General features: G+C 36.7%; 1 protein-coding gene across 1 annotated transcript in view; it reads right to left on the bottom strand.

Annotated features, from left to right (window-relative positions):
* Positions 1 to 11,241: 11,241 nt before the first annotated feature.
* Positions 11,242 to 20,411, bottom strand: part of LOC113107208 (nephronophthisis 4) — a 64,551-nt gene continuing 55,381 nt past the window's right edge. Inside the window, exons 17-21 of the mRNA XM_026269553.1 lie at positions 19,309 to 19,394; positions 16,886 to 17,057; positions 15,165 to 15,344; positions 13,499 to 13,642; positions 11,242 to 11,925 (exon numbers count right to left, since the gene is read on the bottom strand). Of these exons, the coding sequence (XP_026125338.1) occupies positions 11,785 to 11,925; positions 13,499 to 13,642; positions 15,165 to 15,344; positions 16,886 to 17,057; positions 19,309 to 19,394 (723 nt within the window). The 3' untranslated portion in view covers positions 11,242 to 11,784. The remainder of the gene's footprint in view (positions 11,926 to 13,498; positions 13,643 to 15,164; positions 15,345 to 16,885; positions 17,058 to 19,308; positions 19,395 to 20,411) is intronic.

Raw genomic sequence — 20,411 nt, 5'->3', positions numbered from 1 at the left:
ATAAAATTACAACTTTGGCCTCAAACTCTTAATGTGGTGCTTATTCATAGTTAGGGTAGTTATTAAGTTAAGGTATGCGGTATAATTAAGGGATCAAAATATGCTAATGCAGAATAAGGCATTAATATTTGCTTTTTAAGTAGCTACTAAAAAACTGTCAATATGCTAGTAATATGCATGCTAATGAGTGGCTAGTTAATAGCAAGAACTGGTCCCTAAAGTGTTACCACAAGTTCTAACAGAAGAATTAGTATTTCTGACTGCAAAGATTATATATACACTGTAAAAAAATAAATAAATAATAATAAGAATAATAATAAAATCTCTCAAAATTACAGTAAAAAAAAAAAAAAAAAAAAAAAATTCTGGTTGCCAGATTTAAACGTGAAAAATATGGTAACAACATTTTCAGTTTTACCTTAAATTTAGAGTTAAATATCATAATTTAATTAACTGATGTCATGTTAATATACCAACCTATTGAAGTACTGAAATCTGTTTTGTACATTTGAAATACACTGATAACCAACCAAATGCAGGTGGTGACGAGAAAGTCACGTGACGGACCAAAGTCCATCACAAGCAACTTTTAAATAGTAAGATACATACAAGCACTAAACATGATCATGGTGAGACTCATTAAAACATGCAAAGAAACGTCAGTTTACGTTTTTTTTCCTGTAAATTTTACAGTAGATTACCGTTAACCATTTAACATGTTTTACTGTAGCATTTTCATTTTTTTTACTGTTAATGTCCTATAGATGCTATTTCATCGCAGAGCAAACAAAAGATAATTGCAACTTCATATCTCTCAACTTTTTCATACTTGCAACTCCACATTGTGAGCTTTAACGTAACAATTATGCGAAACAAAAAGTACAGCTGTGACTTTATGTTGTGACTTCAGATCTCATTTTCTTTAGATTTCTTATTTTAAACTTCTATCTGACAAATGTTTATTTTCACTCTAAGGCTGAAACAGGCTTCAATATGGTCTGAAGTGCCAAGACAACACTGAAACATTTAATGAATACAAGAAACATGCAAAACAAAGGTTTGGTAATGTCATCATTGAAATGCAAATGAAAGTCTCACTACAGTCAAGGAGTGGTAACTACTCACTGTAATTAGTGCTATGAGCTGTAATTAGGACTATATGGTGGACTTGTCTCCATCTGAGCCCAGACTTATTTGATTATAGGTGAATTAGAGTACATTTCCAAAAGCCACAGTGGTGTTGTCTGTTTATGATGTTGTGACTTTCTTATTTGCAAAATGCTGTTTGTATCATGCACTTACTTGCAATTATCATGTAATTACCTGAGTGCTTCTCAAAAAGAGCAAACAAACAAAATGCATACAGATCATCTGAGGAGTGGTGACAGACATCAGTATCTTTACAATAGGGATTCTGATCCATTTTTGCCTTTGTGCCAGAGTCTCTGTGATAGAAATGACAGGCTGTTGTCAGTGGACACTGCTGGGAAAGAATACAGAGATTGAGACATTCTATTTAGCATCGTTTTTCTTTTGTACACATTATCTACAATATAACTGTGTGAAGCTTTAGGCAGAAAATCACCAAGGCCAAAAACTTTTTTGAAGACATGAATGGGCAAATCGGATTTGTACTTAACTTGAATATTTTCAAGGTATTTCATTTGGTGTTGATCCTTTTAAATTATTCATATACTTAGTTCTAAGGCCTTGAAAACACAAGAAAGCCTGGCTTAGATGATATGATGTAACATTCCATTAAAAAGTGTCAAAACCTTAAATACACTTCCTACAGCTGAATTTAAAGTACCGCTGGCAGAAAAAAAAAACATTTCCTGAAAGTATAGACTTGCTGTGACCTGGACGGATCCCTGCTGTGACCTGTGGGTCATCTTCAGGAAATGTGTGTGTGAGAAGACATTCTGACCCGTCTCTGTATCAAAGCGATGCTCTTTTTACCTCCGGCAAGTTCAACAGACCATCCAGAATTTATTTTGTAGGTCCTTTCCTCATCTCTCAAGCCCTCTAAATGGATAAGCCAAGGCCAATATACTGAAAATATAATCAACACGAAAATAAATGGAGCACAAACATTTATAGCACTTTTTTTAAAGGTGTTGTGGATTTCAAAAAATCATTTAATGAGTGCTCTTCTGGACAAGCCTTTTCTCAAGGTTAACTATTACTCCACATTTTACTGATGCGTTGAGAAAATGGGGTTTTGAGAAAATTCACCTCCTTGCACCACCTGAAAAAAATCAATTGCCTTTTTGTCATATTTCCAATATTTTCAAGGTAAATTACCTTGATGGGTGGTTATTCAGTTTCGATAAACAGAGCAAATTACACATTTAAGTTTTGCAGGTGAATGAAAATCTAATTTGTGTTGTTACCATTCACAGCAGGAAAATGCATTTGATCAAATGTTAAACTGAGAAATATAATATCAACAAAGTATAACAGTCTTAAGTTATTTTGTAAAAAACAAGCACAAATTCATAAAAAAAACATATGCAGTGTCAGTGGGGATAGCCTTGTGTGCAGCATGCTGACATACAGTACTGCTCTAGAGGAGTCTGTATCCCGCCCCCTTTATCTCTCTCCCACTTAGCTGCCTGTCATATCATAATAAAGGTGAAAACAATATTAAAAAAAGGAAAAATAAACATATGCAATACACAAAAGAAGCTATTTAAAAATATTTGAAAAAGATTGTCTCTTTTTTGGAAAGGAATCTTTATTTTCATACTTGCAATTTAAGAGATTAAAGTTAAGAGATTACAATGTAAATCACTATAAAACTACTCTAACTTTCCCCCCCAATATTTTATACTTTAAATGTAAATTTATAATAAGCTAAGAATTACAATTCACTTGTCAACAGGTGTTTGATGTGATGTGGGCATGCATGGTATTAAAGGGACAGTTCACCCAAAAATGCAAATGCTGTCATCAAACCCGTAAGACCTTTGTTCATCTTTGGATCACAAACTGAGATATTTTTGATGGAATCTTAGAACTTTCAGACCCTATAGGCAGCAACACAACTGAAATGTTCCCGGGTCCAGAAATGTAGCGAGGACATCAGTAAAATAGTCAGCTTGGTCTCATAAAAATGTGTATCTCTTTGCACTTTTTGTGCAACACCGTTTTTACGTACCTTACTGCACGTTTCACTGCAGTTTTAAAAAGAAATTTTTGCATTTGCAGGACGTGAGGCCCCAAGCAGTCGCTGGCCCCGGACAATGATCCCTTCAGCCCGAGCCACAATATATCCTTGAATGTACTGAACTTGAATCAAAATAAAACAGATCTAAGCTACAAAGGCTCTCCTTAGCTCGGAGACGGCTGAAACCTCAGAGAGCCCAAATGAAAAAGAGAGTGAGGGACAGCATGTGTCATAGACAAGACAGGGGCTGTTATTTGGACACACACACACACACACACCCACCCACCATCGGATCTGTGGTTTCCAGGCATTGTGTTTTATTGCTTTGCCCTCTTCCACGCTCTCTCTTCTGTCATGGTAAAGGCTGCCCTCTACAGACCGGTAAGAATCACGAGAAAGAGAAACAAGGTGATGACGACGTCAACGAAGACGGGGGGAAATTGATGCGTGTTACAAACACGCTCCATATGTTCACCCAGATCTGCTCATTAAGACACCACTGCGTTAACTGCTGCTGAGATAATCTATTCTCTACGAGAGCGAGAGAGAGAGAGAGAGAGAGTTTAATCCTACGCTCTACCAGAGAGCAGCTCGCTTTAACCTCCGTCTCAACACCTCTCCATCAACCTCGCTCCCTCCCTCCGCTCAAGTCTTCTCGAACTTTCAAATCTTCTCTCATTCTCGCCCCCCAAAAATACACTATTTCACACCAGCGCTCAGATTTACGTACACACGCGCACAGCGAGCGATCCGTTAAGCCCTCGTGACGCACCTCGGAGGAAGATGATACATTTTCATTGGGTCTTTGATAGTGTTTCCTACTGCTTCTGCTCGCACGCAAGCGGCAGCAACGCTCTCTGAGAAGCACATAACAACATCAAGGCGATGTCTTTGCTGAGACTGTTTTTCTGAGTGTGCGAGTCGGAGGAAAAAATGCATGTATGCTGGGGGAAAGAACCCTCTACAAACAGTGTGTCAACAGGCTGTGGACAGCGAAGGCCTCTGAACAACATACGAGAGGGAAATCCCACAATGCACTTCAACAGTATTGATATTAGCTGTGAAGTGTTTGAGTGGGAGTGCTAAGGTAAGTGCACACACAGTCTTTAGGAAGCATTCAAGGGCCTCGGGAGTGTTCGCTGTTTGATGTTTGTTCTGCCACTGTGGGTTCCAGGAGAAATGTAAGAGCGAGATACCGGGATATAAACATGGCACATACATACAGACAACTTCGTCACTAATAGGCCTGAGAAAAAGTGAAGACTTATCGCACTTCTACACACATAACATCAGTGGGGTCTAAAAGTTTGAAAATTCTAGTGAAACTTTCTGTCTAGCATTTTTCTAATTTCATACATTTTTCATTACAAATTAGATTATCAGCATAGCCATTTGAGTGAAAAAGTTGAATGAATTGGAAAGCAGAAATGAAAAATTATCCCTGTTATTTGGTTCATCCCCCATTTGTTTTAATGCTAGCAGCACTCAAGCTGCCTGAATTCCTGAACTTTTCTTGCAACCACCTCTATTATACCCCAATACAAAAAATGTAAAATTCAACCTAATTTCCCAAATTATAATAAGTATAATTTCTTTAAATTTATAAGACATATACACCACTACTGGTCAAAAGTTTGGGGTGGGTAGGATTTGTTTTAATGAAGTCTCTTAGGTCCACCACGGCTGTGTTGATCTAAAAAAATACACTAAAATCTGCAATGTTGTGAAATATTATTACAATTTAAAATGGCTGTTTTTAATTAAAAATGGTAGGGATGCACCGATTGACTGGCCATAAATCGGAACCGGACGGTTTTTGCTTAAAATACGCGATCGGCAATCGGCCGGTTTTTGGTCTTCTTTAGGCCGATTTTTCCGGAAGTGCGGCCGCGTGCACAGACTACATTGTAACCGTTCGCTATGTCATTTGTGTGGAAGTATTTCGAAATCTGTGCGCAGGACACGGGCAGCCGATCAGTACTGGAAATGTAGAGCTACATGTCTGAGGCACAGATAGCAGCAGGAAGCGATCAGCCGCCGGTTTACTGGTGCACAAATAAGAGTCCCTTTTCTGCGCGCACTAAAGCTGCGCGAGCTTACTGTTACCGGTCCGAGCCCTGAACAGTGAACACGAGTAGACCGTGAAGAGATGTTCAGATCAACTTATCACGTGTTGGATGAGAAACGAAACGGACTAAACTGTGACGAAACTTTTTTTTTTTTTTTTTTTTTGTAAAGTGGAACTTTAGCCAGAATTAAACGACAGTTGATTATTTTTATTTTACCTTAAAGGGGGGGTGAAATGCTCGTTTTCACTCAATATCCTGTTAATCTTGAGTACCTATAGAGTAGTACTGCATCCTTCATAACTCCAAAAAGTCTTTAGTTTTATTATATTCATAAGAGAAAGATAGTCTGTACCGATTTTTCCCGGAAAAACACGACCGGCTGGAGGCGTGACGTGTGGGCGGAGCTAAAGAATCACGAGCGCCAGTAGGCTTTTGCTTTGAAAGCGTTTGGAAGCTGTGACATTACCGTGAGGAAAAAAAACCATCATCCAAAACAAACCATGGCTAACAGTCAGATTCAGCCGTTTATTTATGATCCAGAATCAGATCCCGAGGCTGAAACTGAACGAGAGCAGCAGCAGCAACGACTCGCTCCGAGCGGGGCTCGAACCCGGGTCTCCGGCATGGGAGGGGACGCACAAACAAGGAGGCAGAGATATTTTAAGCAGTTTTACTCACTGCCTGCGGTTCCAACACACGATCGTGACCCTTTTTCGTTGGGATTTCATCATCCTTAAGAAATAAACGATACGCAAATCCGTCGTCAAACTGGGCCTTGTTTGTAAAACAAGCATCTTCGAAATGCAGGGAACAAACAAAAACACTTGCACTACTCTGTTGATGCTCTGTAAAAATAAACTCCATCCACTGGTCCCTTAATGCTGTTTTTTTTTTTTTTTGGTAATCTGTGCAGGGTTGTCTTGCCCTGGCAACCAAAAACACACTTCTTTTGTGACATTTCGCGACACTCTCGCTCTGATCAGTGTGCTCAGCCTCTCAGTCATAGACATCATATAAGTAGACGCCCTATTGGCCGCTGGGCGACGAGATTTGCGGCCGCCATCTTGAACCGGTCGTACTCCTAGTTTCGTTGCATAGCAGCAGTTAAGATGCCAGAGCACTGTGCAGCATTTTCCTGTTCTAATCGGCGTACCATCGCAAGTACGGCTCGGGATTACTTTTCACAAGTAAGATTTAACATTACTATAATTACTACTATTGTTATTTGTGTTTGCGCACGTGATTTCAGGAAGTAATGTATATTAACCCTCTGATGGTCTTCGTTTCCTGTCCACACTCGTGTTTTTTGACAATAACATTTAATTTTGTAACAAGATAATATATATATATATATTTACAAATGTAATTTTACTCTGTTTGTTAATGTTTTTACTCAACATTTGTGCAGTTTTTGGAGGATTTATGATATCTTCTAAATTTCTATAAATAAATATTTATTTAAATAGGCTTTTTACAAAAAATAATTATGTAAAATTCACTTTATAAAAGACACAGATTTCTAACTTTCATTCATGGGGATCACATCGGTAATTTTAAATGATTTAATGTAACATTTATACCCATTATTTGGAAAATGAAGTTTTAAAATAAAAAAAAAATCACTTCAACCACTAGATGGCTATAGAGCTCTCCTATATGCTATTTGCTATTTGACTACCTGAAAGATATCTTTTCACAAGTTGGATTCAGTTGGATTCATATCTAAATATTATAAAATCACAATTATAACAAAAATAAAATATTTTATTACTGCAAAAATCCCAGTTTTTCAATGTTACATTACAATGCATTAGAGGCAGTAAGCATGGTAAACTGCATGACTTCTGTAGACGGGGTTGGAGCAGGTTTGTATGTGTGTGTGTGTGTGTGCGTGCTAAATTGTTTTGTCTCATCCTGTCATCTCACTCTCTCTCCCTCTTTGGTGGTTCTGCATTTTGCATGATTTTTTTGAAATAATTATAAGAGAGCAGTTGTTTTATAACCTCACAAGTGTGTGTGTGTGTGTGAGTGAGATGGAGAGAGAGGGAGGGAGGGAGAAGTGTGTGTGTGAGATGGAGAGAGAGAGGGAGGGAGAAGTGTGTGTGTGTGTGTGTGTGTGTGTGTGTGTGTGTGTGTGTGTGTGAGAGAGAGAGAGAGAGAACCAGAGAGAGTGTATATGTCACAAATTATAATAAATTGTTTCTTCAACTTATTAAAATATCTTATTTTACTGCGACTATCTGTTTCTGCTTCTTTATCATATTTATAGTGTGTGATTTATAAATATCCTACCTCACATATTTAGATTTTGGGCGTCTGGTCACTTATATATTATATCAGAATATAAAATGTCACTGACTATTATGAATATTAAAATACGCTGAATCATGTGTCCTGTATCATAGCTGCATGAATGACCTTTGCAGCAAAAAAACCCCGCGTCAAAATCAGTTTGGTATTCAGTGAGATATGATTAATTTAATGCGCTAACAGCTCATTGCACCTGGCAAACAAGTTACACTGAGTGGAGCTGGCGACCGGTCCAAGATGGCGGCTCCACGGCTCGTTCGTGGCAATAGGCAGTAGCGTTCGATGGGGCGTCTACCTATATATATGTCTATGCTCTCAGTGCTCTGCTATAAGGGAGCGCGTGCTCTTCGGGCAGACGTGCCCTTAGGACCCATATAAGGAAATTCCGCTCCATCTAACGTCACACAGAGCCATACTCGAAAAAAACTTTCCGAAACTTGTGACAAACCGGAAGGAGTATTTTGGAAACAAAAATACTCCTTCAAACGTACAACTTAATTTTTGAAACTTTGTCCATTTTTAGCATGGGAATCCAACTCTTTTAACAGTGTAAAAAAACTCAGTATGCATGAAATAGCATTTCACCCCCCCTCTTTAAAATTACATCGACTTAATTTGATTTAAAAATCACCTGCTGTAGCACACTGAGAAAAAGTGTTTCATTCATCCAATTAAAAAAATTGACGGTAATGATTCACATCTATATTTTTTTACTTGAGAGAATAGTTATTTATTTTTCATTGGCTCAAGTGAAAAAAATATAGATGTGAATCATTACCCTAATTTTTTTTTTTATTGGATGAATGAAAACACTTTGCATCTTTGTTTTATTCACACCAACATTATTTGATTTTAACATTTTGGAAAAATCTATTTATATAGCATACTTTTATTTAGTCTGTAAATAAAGACACTGGTAAAGACCTTTTTTTATTTAAAACCAAATTTAAAAACTAAAATACTGAATGCTGATCAAGAAACATCTTATTGAATGTGTGTTGATTGTGTTGTTTGGATTGTAGAACTATGCAGTTATTGCCTTTAATTTCACATGGTTACAGTTAATCTTTAAATTTAAGGCCAGTTCTCTGTAGTTTGAACCCAATTCAAAAACAAAATGCTGATGTCTGTAATGTAGCTGTTAATTTCAGATGGTTGCAGTTATTGTTTTCAATAGCCAAAAGCCAGTTTGGCCTATTAAATACCAAATAAACATCTTGTTTATGCACACTTTCCTTTTTTCTTGTTTGTTGCTTAAAGATAAAAAAAAAAAAAATAAAATAAAAAAAATCGGAAATCAGTATAGGAATCGGCCATGAAAAATCATGATCGGTGCATCCCTAAAAAATGGTATTCATTCCTGTGATGTAAAAGCTTAATTTTTGGCAGTTATTTACTTCAGTCTTCAGTGTCACACAATCCCTCAGAAATAATTCTAATATCATATAACATTTCTTTAAAAAAAAAAGAAAAAAAAGAAAAAAAAAATCCTTTGCTGACCATAAAGCTCAAAGCAGCATTTATTTGAAATATAAATCTTTTGTTACATACAGGTCCACCTCAATAAATTAAAATGTTGTGGAAAAGTTCATTTATTTCAGTAATTCAACTCAAATTGTGAAACTTGTGTAATAAATAAATTAAATGCACACAGATTGAAGTAGTTTAAGTCTTTGGTTCTTTTAATTTTGATGATTTTGGCTCACATTTAACAAAAAACCACCAATACACAATCTCAACAAATTAGAATATGGTGACATGCCAATCATCTAATCAACTCAAAACACCTGCAAAGGTTTCCTGAGCCTTCAAAATGGTCCTCTCAGTTTGGTTCACTAGGCTACACAATCATGGGGAAGACTGCTGATCTGACAGTTGTCCAGAAGACAATCATTGACACCCTTCACAATGAGGGTAAGCCAAAAACATTAATTGCCGAAGAAGCTGGCTGTTCAGAGAGTGCTGTATCCAAGCATGTTAACAGAAAGTTGAGTGGAAGGAAAAAGTGTGGAAGAAAAAGATGCACAACCAACTGAGAGAACCACAACCTTATGAGGATTGTCAAGCAAAATCGATTCAGTGGTATGGACAGAGGCTGGGGTCAAGGCATCAAGAGCCACCACACACAGACGTGTCAAGGAATTTGCTGAACCACAGACTACGTCAGAGGCGTCTTACCTGGGCTAAGGAAAGAAAAGAACTGGGCTGTTGCCCAGTGGTCCAAAGTCCTCTTTTTAGATGTGAGCAAGTTTTGTATTTCATTTGGAAACCAAGGTCCTGGAGTCTAGAGGAAGGGTGGAGAAGCTCATAGCCCAAATTGCTTGAAGTCCAGTGTTAAAGGGTTAGTTCACCCAAATATTAAAATTATGTCATTAATGACTCACCCTCATGCCATTCCAAACCCGTAAGACCTCTGTTCATCTTCAGAGAACAGTTTAAGATATTTTAGATTTAGTCCGAGAGATTTCTGTCCCTCCATTGAAAATGTATGCTGTTATACTGGTATACTGTCCATGTCCAGAAAGGTAATAAAAACATCTTCAAAGTAGTCCATGTGAGATCAGAGGATCAGTTAGAATTTGTTGAAGCATAGAAAATACATTTTGGTCCAAAATAAATAAATAAAAAATTACGACTTTATTCAGCATGGTCTTCTCTTCCTGGTCTGTTGTGAGTGCGACTGCTGTGACAGTTGACGTACGACCAGCTGACGTGTTTTCTGGCGCGCCAAATAACAAAAATCAATAGCGTCATACGTCAGCAGCGCCACTGAACGTTTCCACAGTCTGTGATGATTTGGGGTGCAATGTCATCTGCTGGTGTTGGTCCATTGTGTTTTTTGAAAACCAAAGTTACTGCATCAGTTTACATAAAAATTTCGGAGCACTTCATGCTTCCTTCTGCTAAGCAGTTTTTTGAAGATGCTGATTTCATTTTCCAGCAGGATTTGGCACCTGCCCATGCTGCCAAAAGCACCAAAAGTTGGTTAAATGACCATGGTGTCGGTGTGCTTGACTGGCCAGCAAACTTACCAGACCTGAACCCCATTGAGAATCTATGGGCTATTGTCAAGAGGAAAATGAGAAACAAGAGAGTTGAATTACTGAAATAAATGAACTTTTGCACTACATTCTAATTTATTCAGATGCACCTGTACAGTAAATGTCTTTACCTTTTATCATTTTAATACATCATTGCTAAATAAAAGTAATAATTGCTTATTAAAAGAAAGAAAGAACGAAAAAAGGATATCTTATTAAATTACAGCTTACACTAAAATTTGCTAATTGGAATGTATTTTTCTTTTTGTAAATTTTAGTTTGATTATTGAAATATTTCTGAATAATTTTACCTTCTTTTTTTTTTGACACCATTCACATTTAAATCAGATTTTACATTTCTAGATTTTCAATGCGGACTTTCACTTTCACAATCCAAAGTATATTCTGTCTTTTATGCTCCTTTCTTGTTTTCTTCCATCTCTGGACTGGTAAGTTGGCAGGTTATCTGGTTGTTGTCAGACTCCGACAGCTGTAGCTCTAACAGGAGCCAGGAGATTAGTCCACAGATGTTAATGGAAGCCCTTCAGAGCTACTGCAAACACATACTGTTCATGCAAACACAAAGAACAGCATGTCGTTACTGACACAACAAATCATATAAATCAGAGAATTGTTTTTATTGATACTAGTACAAAAAATAATGAAGGATGACTATTTTCTTCCCCAAATGTATCACTCTATTGTCAGTGAGCGCGAACGTAACACTCCGAACACTTAACAAAATAAAATGACTGGTCATACAAACACGTCTCACTGTTTGAAGATGGCTGAAGTCCTGGGCAAGTGGCCATCCACTCTCCGCTGCTAATGACACATCACAGCAGGGATTCAGCATAATAATAAACACACACATCAAGAGTGCCGATGTGAGCATCAGAAGCTCTTCTCAGTTTCAGCCTGCAGCACCACAGGATAGCTTTACTCCGGCGCACGTGAGAGACACTTTACTCCATGTATTCAATGAGCTGGATGGAGTTAACCTTACTTACACTCTGCATTTATATATAGAGTATGTTTGGTCTGTACTTCAATGCATATCTTATTTGGATCAACTTATCACACAGTGTAAGCAAAAATGCATGTGCATGATGCGAGTAAATCCACATCGATCTGCTGGTTGAAGGTCTGTTTGTGGGCAAAAGCAGCAGCTGTAATGCAGGCTGATAGTGTTGTGTTATCGGTACTGAACCCTAACACAGTAAGTGTCCTCGTTCTTATCCTGTTTGTCATTGATAAAGATGAGAATCTCTTCCATGCCAGGGTTCTGACTTGGAGCAAAGCGCAGCCCGATGGTGTACAGCTCCCCTCCCCCAATCTAAAACACACACACACACACACACACAAATGAATAGGTATGTGTTTGCACACAAGTACAGGAATGTCAAAAAGAATCTGGTTAAATGTTGTATTTGTTTATAACTGGTTCTGAATGAAAACTGGTTTACTATTTCCAAATGTAGGAAACTAGACAAAGTTTAGAAATAAATAAACAAACAAACCTTTTTCAGCCATAACCATAAAAAAAGTATATAAATCCTATACAGTTGTGATTTTTTTTTTCTTCCATTACTAAAATACAGTACGATCAATTCTCATTTTATTTTCTCTTTACAAAATCATTGTTTGTAAAAAAAATCTGATATTATTTTAACAGGAAATGTTCACCTGAATTTCAAACTTCTGTCATGATTTACTCAACCTCATGATGCTCTAAACCTTTATCACTCTCTTTCTTTCATGAAACACTAAAAGACAACTGTACTACCCCTAAAAAAAATACACCACATCTCCTGATGTCACATGATTAAATTCCTATTCCTGAGCTCTGTTTTGTCTTTATACATTATCTCTAATGCTTGACTAAGACATATGGAACACTGCTGAGGATTTAGTTCATAATCTCCTCAAAAGCACGCACGTATCGATTCTTCCGTTGTCTTTTGGCTCTGCTCCTATTTTACAATGACACAGTTGTTATTTCTCAAAGAGGGAAAAAAGCAACATCTCTAGCTGCATTTCTCAAAAATATAGACACCATAAATCCAGCGTGAGAGAAGATAATTGAAGCCGTGTTGACTAGCAAGAAACTGGAACAGGCCATTTCCTTTCTGTATGAGCTTCATTGCTTTTATTTGACGCTGAGGTATCATTAATCCATTGGGTTCAATACTGTCACTTGCATATTTTACATTGTTTCGCTATTTATTGCCCAGATATGGGATGTGAAACTCACTAAACCATACAGCGATCGATGAGGGCACTGAATGATGAAATTAACATTTTACCCCGTTTTGTTTTACACCATTTCTGTGCAAAATGATGATCAGGAAAAATGACTTTGTGACCCCTAAAGCCACAGTTATATATCCGAGACACTCTGTCCCTGTGGCTAACTAATGTTTTCTGTCTCCATCTGGAGTAATAGCCAACGGTTGTGTATCGATTACCTAATCAATTAACAGCTTTTAATTGAAGTCTAACGTAGAGCTGTAAGACCTACACGCATCATTCCGAGCCCTTCGAGGTGAGAGATATTGATGTCCCCAGTCCGACTGTGAGAATGTCTCTCTTTTCGTCCCATTTTTTGGGCCGCAGCTTTATGGTTTCCTCAGGGGACCGGCATTACAAGAGGAGCCAGGGCACAAATTGAGTTCTCCAATATACTGAGAACTTCACATAGTGAGACGTGTCTAAGAATGACAGTTTAGATGGACACAAATTGATTCCTAGACAGAGGCATGTCAAGATCCTTCTCCTCTGGGCTCTAGACACCTTTTCGTTGAATGGGGCTTTAAAAATATGGTTCTTCTTCAACGTTAAACAGCAAGGCCTCCTGACAGAGTCTGAGATCTGTTGATAGAGCAAGAATTAGCTTTGGGTCCTCTCACCTGAAATTGCTCCTCTTTAAACTGAAGCAGGTCTGGGCGATCCGTGCGCAGATTGAATACTCTGGAGGACGAGTAGGGGTTTGTGAAACTGATTTTCTTATTGCTGCCCTTCCCTCCATCTACAGGAACGCTGATTTCAAACGCCTGGGGAGATTACAGCACAAGCCCAGAGACGTATTGTAAAATAACTGAAGTAAAAATGTCAGGTTTAAATCACTGGCACTGACTTCATGCACCACATCCTCTGTCACAGAGCTGAAATTTAAAGACCCATTCAATTCTTGCCATTGCTCTACAAAAAATTTACATAATCGGAGAAAAACGATCATGGTGGACTATGCATCACATCACACTTATGGGAAAAAAGTGTCAGTTTTGTTGCTGTCTAATCGTTACTAAAAGTAAAGCCATTTTATTGGACAGTTTATATTGGCACCCACTGGATAGTTGCTAGAAGAGAGCACTTCACAAGAGGAAGATAAATGACATAATCAAGTAGTTATGTACAGTGCTCAGAGACATATAAATGCATAGTATAAAAAAATAAATGCCAATTATAACTGTACTTTTTTCACAAATTTTGGGTTGATGTTGTTGCCATATATCACGTCACATATTTTCACTGCATTTATGAATTTGGTTGACATTTTTATCCAAAGCAACTTTCACTGCATTCAGGATACTATATCCATTTTATCATTTCATGTTTTCCCATGACCTTGGCATTGCTAGTGCTATGCTCCATTGTATGAACTACAGAAATATACATACATTTAAATTGTAAAACTTAAAAACAAATATTAATTTGTTGTAATAATAATTTCTCAATAATATTAATGATCATTTACACATTGTATTATGTACCAATCAAAAGTCTGGAGACATTAAAATGTTGTATTTTTAAATGTTTTTAACATTCACAAAAGAAAACAGTAAAAGAGTAATATTGTGAAATATTACTAAATTTTAAAACAACCATTTTCTATCTGCATATATTTGAATATGGAATATGTAAAGGCAAAGCTGATTTTTCATCAGCCTCTACTTCAGTCTCAAGTGTCATTCTCCTTCAGAAATCATTCTAATATACTGGTTTGATGCTTAAGAAACATTTCTTATTCATTTTTAAAACAACTGTGCTGCTTAATATGTTCGTGGAAACGTCAAACTCAATGCTATTTTATAGGATTCTTTGATTATATAGAATGTTTAAAGAAGCTATATTTATTGCATATATTTGAGATAATTTTTTTTGTACTTGTTTTAATCGATTTAATGTACTTACTGAATAAAAGCATTCAAGTAAATAAAAAATCTTACTGACCCTAAACAGTATTCAAGTCACCATTATTTAAATAGTGCTTATTACAATGCAGATTGTGTCAAAGCAGCTATCCAGTATTAGGGAAATAGTGTGACGCAATAGTGTGCCGTTCTCCTCTGGCCAGACGAAGCCAGCAGTTTAATTCTAGGTTGCAGCAAAGTCAGATTGTGCAGAGGACTCATCTGGTTCCTGTGGTCTTGTACCGATGACCGTATAGGTGATGAGATCTTGTAAATAAGTATCGAAAGGCTTATGTATTATAGTGACAAATCAGTTTCTCTATAAGAAAATGAATGTGATTTGAACCCTACTGCACTCTCCTGATGCAGTTTGCTTACTCACCTTGGAGATTACAGGCTGTCGACATGTGATGCACAGCAGCCAGGAGGCAACCAGCTGCCGAGTGTCCACGTCGACCACATTGAGGTAAAAGAAACGGCTTCCAGGGCGCAGAGCCCTAAGACCCACACAGACATCCTGAACTCCATGAGCAGGAAGAGCAAAAACTTCACCTGGATCCACCTGGAACAAACAAATCTCATGATCACAGAGCTTCTGGCATCAAGGACAGAAAACAGAAAACCCACCCAGAAAAAAAGCAACTTCAGGGAAACCCTCCTCTGCAGAACTTCAGAAAACACGAGGCTGCACCTGAAGCTCATAATGTATATCTACTTTGCCTCATCATCTTTCTTGGCACCTGCTGTACAACATTAGCACACGGCCAATTAAACCAACAGTAAGGTCTCTACCAGCACACAGCACACTGTTGACATGGGAGCTGCTGTATTTGCTCTGCTTGCATATTTCGGATAACAGGAAATACCCATTTTGAGATTTATGCTGGTTGTATAATCCACGTTTTTTCTTTTTCTGTATAAATATGTATTAAAGCACCTCTTTCTTTGCTGTGGTGTGCTGAACCCTGGAAGCTAATGATACTGCTGCAGCCAAAAGGGTTTTATTATTTTCATCCCCTCATTGTACTTGCCTCGCTCACATAACTTTAACTGCATCTGACTCCACTGTTCTTTACTCATTTTTTCGAAATGCAGAAACTACATATTTTCATACTCGACTATATGCCTTACAGTCCCTTGGTTTGGTAATTGACAGATAATCAGCAAATATTTAGGCTAAAGAGGCTGAACAAATAGGCATGCTAAAAACCTTCTCAGAGTAATTGCATCTCTAAATCCATCTCCTGTAAAATCACTGATGGATGGGGAAAATAAATATACATTAATTTCTGCTATTAATATTGACTTTTTAACATAAAAAAGCATATATGTATACAGTATGTGTGTGAGTGTTTATATATATATATATATATATATATATATATATATATATATATATATATATATATAATTTATATATAATTAGTTCACTTTTGTTGTGTTTATTAAAAAAAAAAATAATGTTCTGTAATTGTTAAAAAAATGCTAAACAGCACTATGATGACTTGTAGTTTACCATTATTAAAAGCTAAAACGTCTAAAAACTGAATGTTGCATGATTATGATTATTATTTAATATAACTGATCAAATATAATATTCAGTTCCCTTTCAGTCAGTCACTCTCGACGTCTCCATTCCCCCCTTCAGGGAACGTGGGTTACCATACATAACTGAGACGATACTGGCTTAGATGGTAAAAATTAAAGAATTATTTAAAATTTTTAATGACTTAAGCTTTACTAATATACATACATTTGGGGATTTAATATGCATATATATTTATAATTTTTTTATGTATTTATTAGTTAACAATTAGTTATGTCTAAAGTGGGACTTTACATTAAAAAAAAAAAAATGTTAAGTGTGATTAATTGTTATTCAGTCACAGAAAAATATGCAATTAACTAGTGAAACTTCGAAATCATATTCAAAGCCCTTAAATAAAACACAATTAGAAATAAAATATACATAACCTAGTCTTCTTACTTACCATCTCATTATTTTTCATCATTCTCCCATTACAGAAAAAAAGGCCACATAATCCCCCATCAGAGCTCACTACCCCCGATCAGTGTGTTTTACTTTGACCCCGCAATTCGTACCTGAAGCTCGAGGGGATGCGACGTGTAGCACTTGACCCTGCGAATGGCTTGTGTGCCGTGCAGAACCAGGGAATGCCAGCTCAGAGTGCCACACACACAGCTCAGGTCCATCCTTTGCAGGTAATGCACGTATACCTGCCAGATCTGCGCAGGGGAGGCCAGCCAAGGGTCACTGCCATAGAGAGATTGACACAGACACACAAAAGACACTTTATCACTTTTCTCCTCAAATACACTGACACAATAGCAGGACAGGCCTGACAGGCCCCACTTCCCCTGAGAGAGAGGCATGCATAACTCGAATCTTCAAAAGAGAGATGTTCAGAAAGACCCAAATGTCACCGTTTTTAAATTCATCCATTCACCCTTTCTTTAAGAGCATCTCGCGTGCTAGCGGGCACCCGTGTCCCCGAAGGAGCTTTGCAGATGTTGATGTCACTCTGGCTGCCGGCGTTTCTACAGTTGGACTGTATTAAAAATGAAGGACTTTGTGCGTGAGCTATTGACCCTGCCTCAGGGGCTCAAGCTCAAGGGACAAAATTTGAGGAACGTTTGTACCGTCCTTGGTTGTCGAGTTGTCCTCAACAGCAGCTGTTGTTGCGGATTTAAAAAAAAGGCTACAGCTGATTGATCTCATGGTTATTATAATTGTTTAAAAATTCAGTTTTGATGGGTTACTCTGTGCCTGACGAGCTTGTCTGTTGTCCAGTCATTTAAAACCATTAAGTCTATTATGAGCTCACTAATTAGAGTGGATACCAATGCATTTGTTCCACTGACAAACTACATTTTCATTTTTGTAAGGTTAAAAGAGAAAAATAATAAAGCACACTAAATTTTAACACTGAGGTTTTTAAAAAAGTTTTAAATCAATGATAAAGTTAATTTTGTAAAAATTAAATAAATAATTAAAAAAAGACCAAGAAATTATATATATTTTTTAAAGTATTTATAAAATCAGTAATAAATAATTGATTTGGTGATTGGCTCATTTGGCTCATTATGCAGCTCATTATGCAGGCCTTTGTCTTCTCAAGTGTAAATCACAATGATATTCATGATAGTTGACGCCTACTCGCATATGACTTTTACCAACCTAAAGTGTCTAAGAAAATTTAAATCAATATATTGTTTTCTGTGGGTGAGTAAACAAGATGATTTTCACATCATTTAGAAAAAAAAATTCTAGGCTACAAGGTCCAGTTCTCAAAAATCCCGGGAACCAATGTTCTTTATGTGTTTTATGGCCTTTTACAAGTGTTTTAACATTTTTAGTTTTTCACTAACCACGCATAATTTTTTTTTTCTCAAAAGCACAATCATGTACATACATGCATTTCACATATTATTATAGCCCAGTTTGTTCTGATTACAGTTAGATTAGACTTTAGCCATTTAGATATTTATAAGAAACTGAAAAAAGCACAAATGTCAGGGCATGACAAAACTTCTCCAAGCCCCAAAATTACCCTTAGACTCCAGAGGGTTAATAATAAAAATAAAAAAATATGAAAAAATTTGTCTGTTATCACAAAATAACCAGACAAACAGAGCAGACAATGGCATGACTTTGGCGCTTGATCTGTTTGATGACTAGTAGCAGATGGGTGGAATTTTCAGGAAATATTAGAACATATTATATTATCGTAATGATTGTTATAATAGATTACATATTAAAACATGGTTTCCCAAACTAAGGTCTGTGAAACCCCTAAAGGTTTTTAACCCCTAAAATTAAACCACTTACTTAAATATATAAAATATGAAAAATACCTGCATGAACAAACAAAAAGAGAACTCATGATAATGCATATGTGTTTTAATCAATTATGAAAATGGGGGTAAGTCAAGTGCAATATTATAGGTTGAATGGGTTTAGTTGAACGAACAAAGTTTTAGAATCTGTGAATTTAAGTATTATATAATTACATGATATTATCTAAATTATAATATATGGCATTCAGGATAATAGTAGAGTATAAGCATAAAGCATGTGAGCTGTCTGCCTTTAATTAATATGTGTTGCTGTACGTTTGCAGTCACTCTCACTGGTTCCAGTTCCAGAGAGAGATGTGTGATGCATAGGTTCTAAAATTGTGTTTTTATTCATGTTCACTGATTATGAACTCAAGAGATGTCACAGATTTTGATGAATAAATGAATATTACGATCTGATGCAATCAGACAGTAAATGAGACATCCTGATTAAGCAAATGTCATTAATCACACATGAAGGGATTAATCAGGGACCAGGCTTTCTCACACACACAGACACACACAGGAAAACACAGAGGTTCACACGCACACACCTCATCATACATCTGGAGGAGTGAAAATTAACAGGTTCTCACTTTCCAAAAAGAAAAAAGTGCACTTTTCCACATGTACTCATAAGTGAGAAGGTGAAAAGAGGGTGTACATACGTGAAAATTGTGATGAAGAATTTCCTAATCTGTGGACTTGGGCTACCAGGTACTTTCAGGTAAACATCCTGTGGTTCTCCTGGAGTCTAAAGTTTCAAAATCCAAGGAAATTAATTATAAAATAATAATGTTTCATCAGTAATTAAAATACAAATATAATACAAACAATTTAAAAACAAATACTGTATGAAAAAAAAGAAAAGAAAAATACATTAAAATGAATTATAAATCTTTAATGTTTTATGAAAACTTAATATAGAAATTATTGTATAAAACATAATTTTTTTTTTTTTTTTAAATAGAAAAAGACTTTTCTGGGCCTTGACAGTGTTATTTACTTGGCAGTCAATGGGACAGTCACAAGCCTCCCGGTTTTCATCTAAAATATCTTAAATTGTGTTCCAAAGACGAACAAAGCTTTTATGGGTTTTGAACGACATTGGGGTAAGTGATTACTGACTACATTTTCATTTTGGGATGGTGTAACCCTTTAAAGGGATCATCGGATGCCAAATTCAAGTTGTTTGAACATAAACGTGTGTTAAAAGTGTGTGTATACATCTATCCTATAATGATAAAAATCAACCCAGTGTTTTTTTTTTAATCGCTATTTTAAAATCCTTTTTCTCAAATCAGTCTGTTTTGAGATTCCTGTCAGAATGACGTAGTTCTGCACAGGCTCCTCCCACGATAGTTGACTGACACTAGCACCTTGCCTTCGACCCGCATTGAGTGAGCTGTCATTAGTTCGCCATTGTGGCGACTCCGGTGCAGAGGAAGATAAGAAAGTCTCAGATTAAGCGAATGAGGTGTTTAGTTGTTGGATGTAATAATGAACATAGCTGTTGTTATTTACTCCCAACACCCAACCCACAAATCTTTGCAAATCGCCTTTTGTAGTAACAGAGCTCATTAGCATTTAAAGTGACGTGATATACATGACATACATCCGAGTTTGGTGACCCATACTCAGAATCTTATTAAAGCAACATGGACTAGAACAGCGTGCTGATTTTGACAGGGTGTTTTTTTTACACTACCATTGCGAAATTTTAACCAAAGTATGTAAAAAATTTTCATTAAGACCTTAAAAAAATCATATC

This window comes from Carassius auratus, chromosome 8 (genome assembly GCF_003368295.1).
Source record: "Carassius auratus strain Wakin chromosome 8, ASM336829v1, whole genome shotgun sequence".
In the NCBI taxonomy this organism is placed as follows: domain Eukaryota; kingdom Metazoa; phylum Chordata; class Actinopteri; order Cypriniformes; family Cyprinidae; genus Carassius; species Carassius auratus.
Note: the sequence above shows the minus strand (reverse complement) of the source record. Positions and strands in the feature narration are given on the sequence as shown.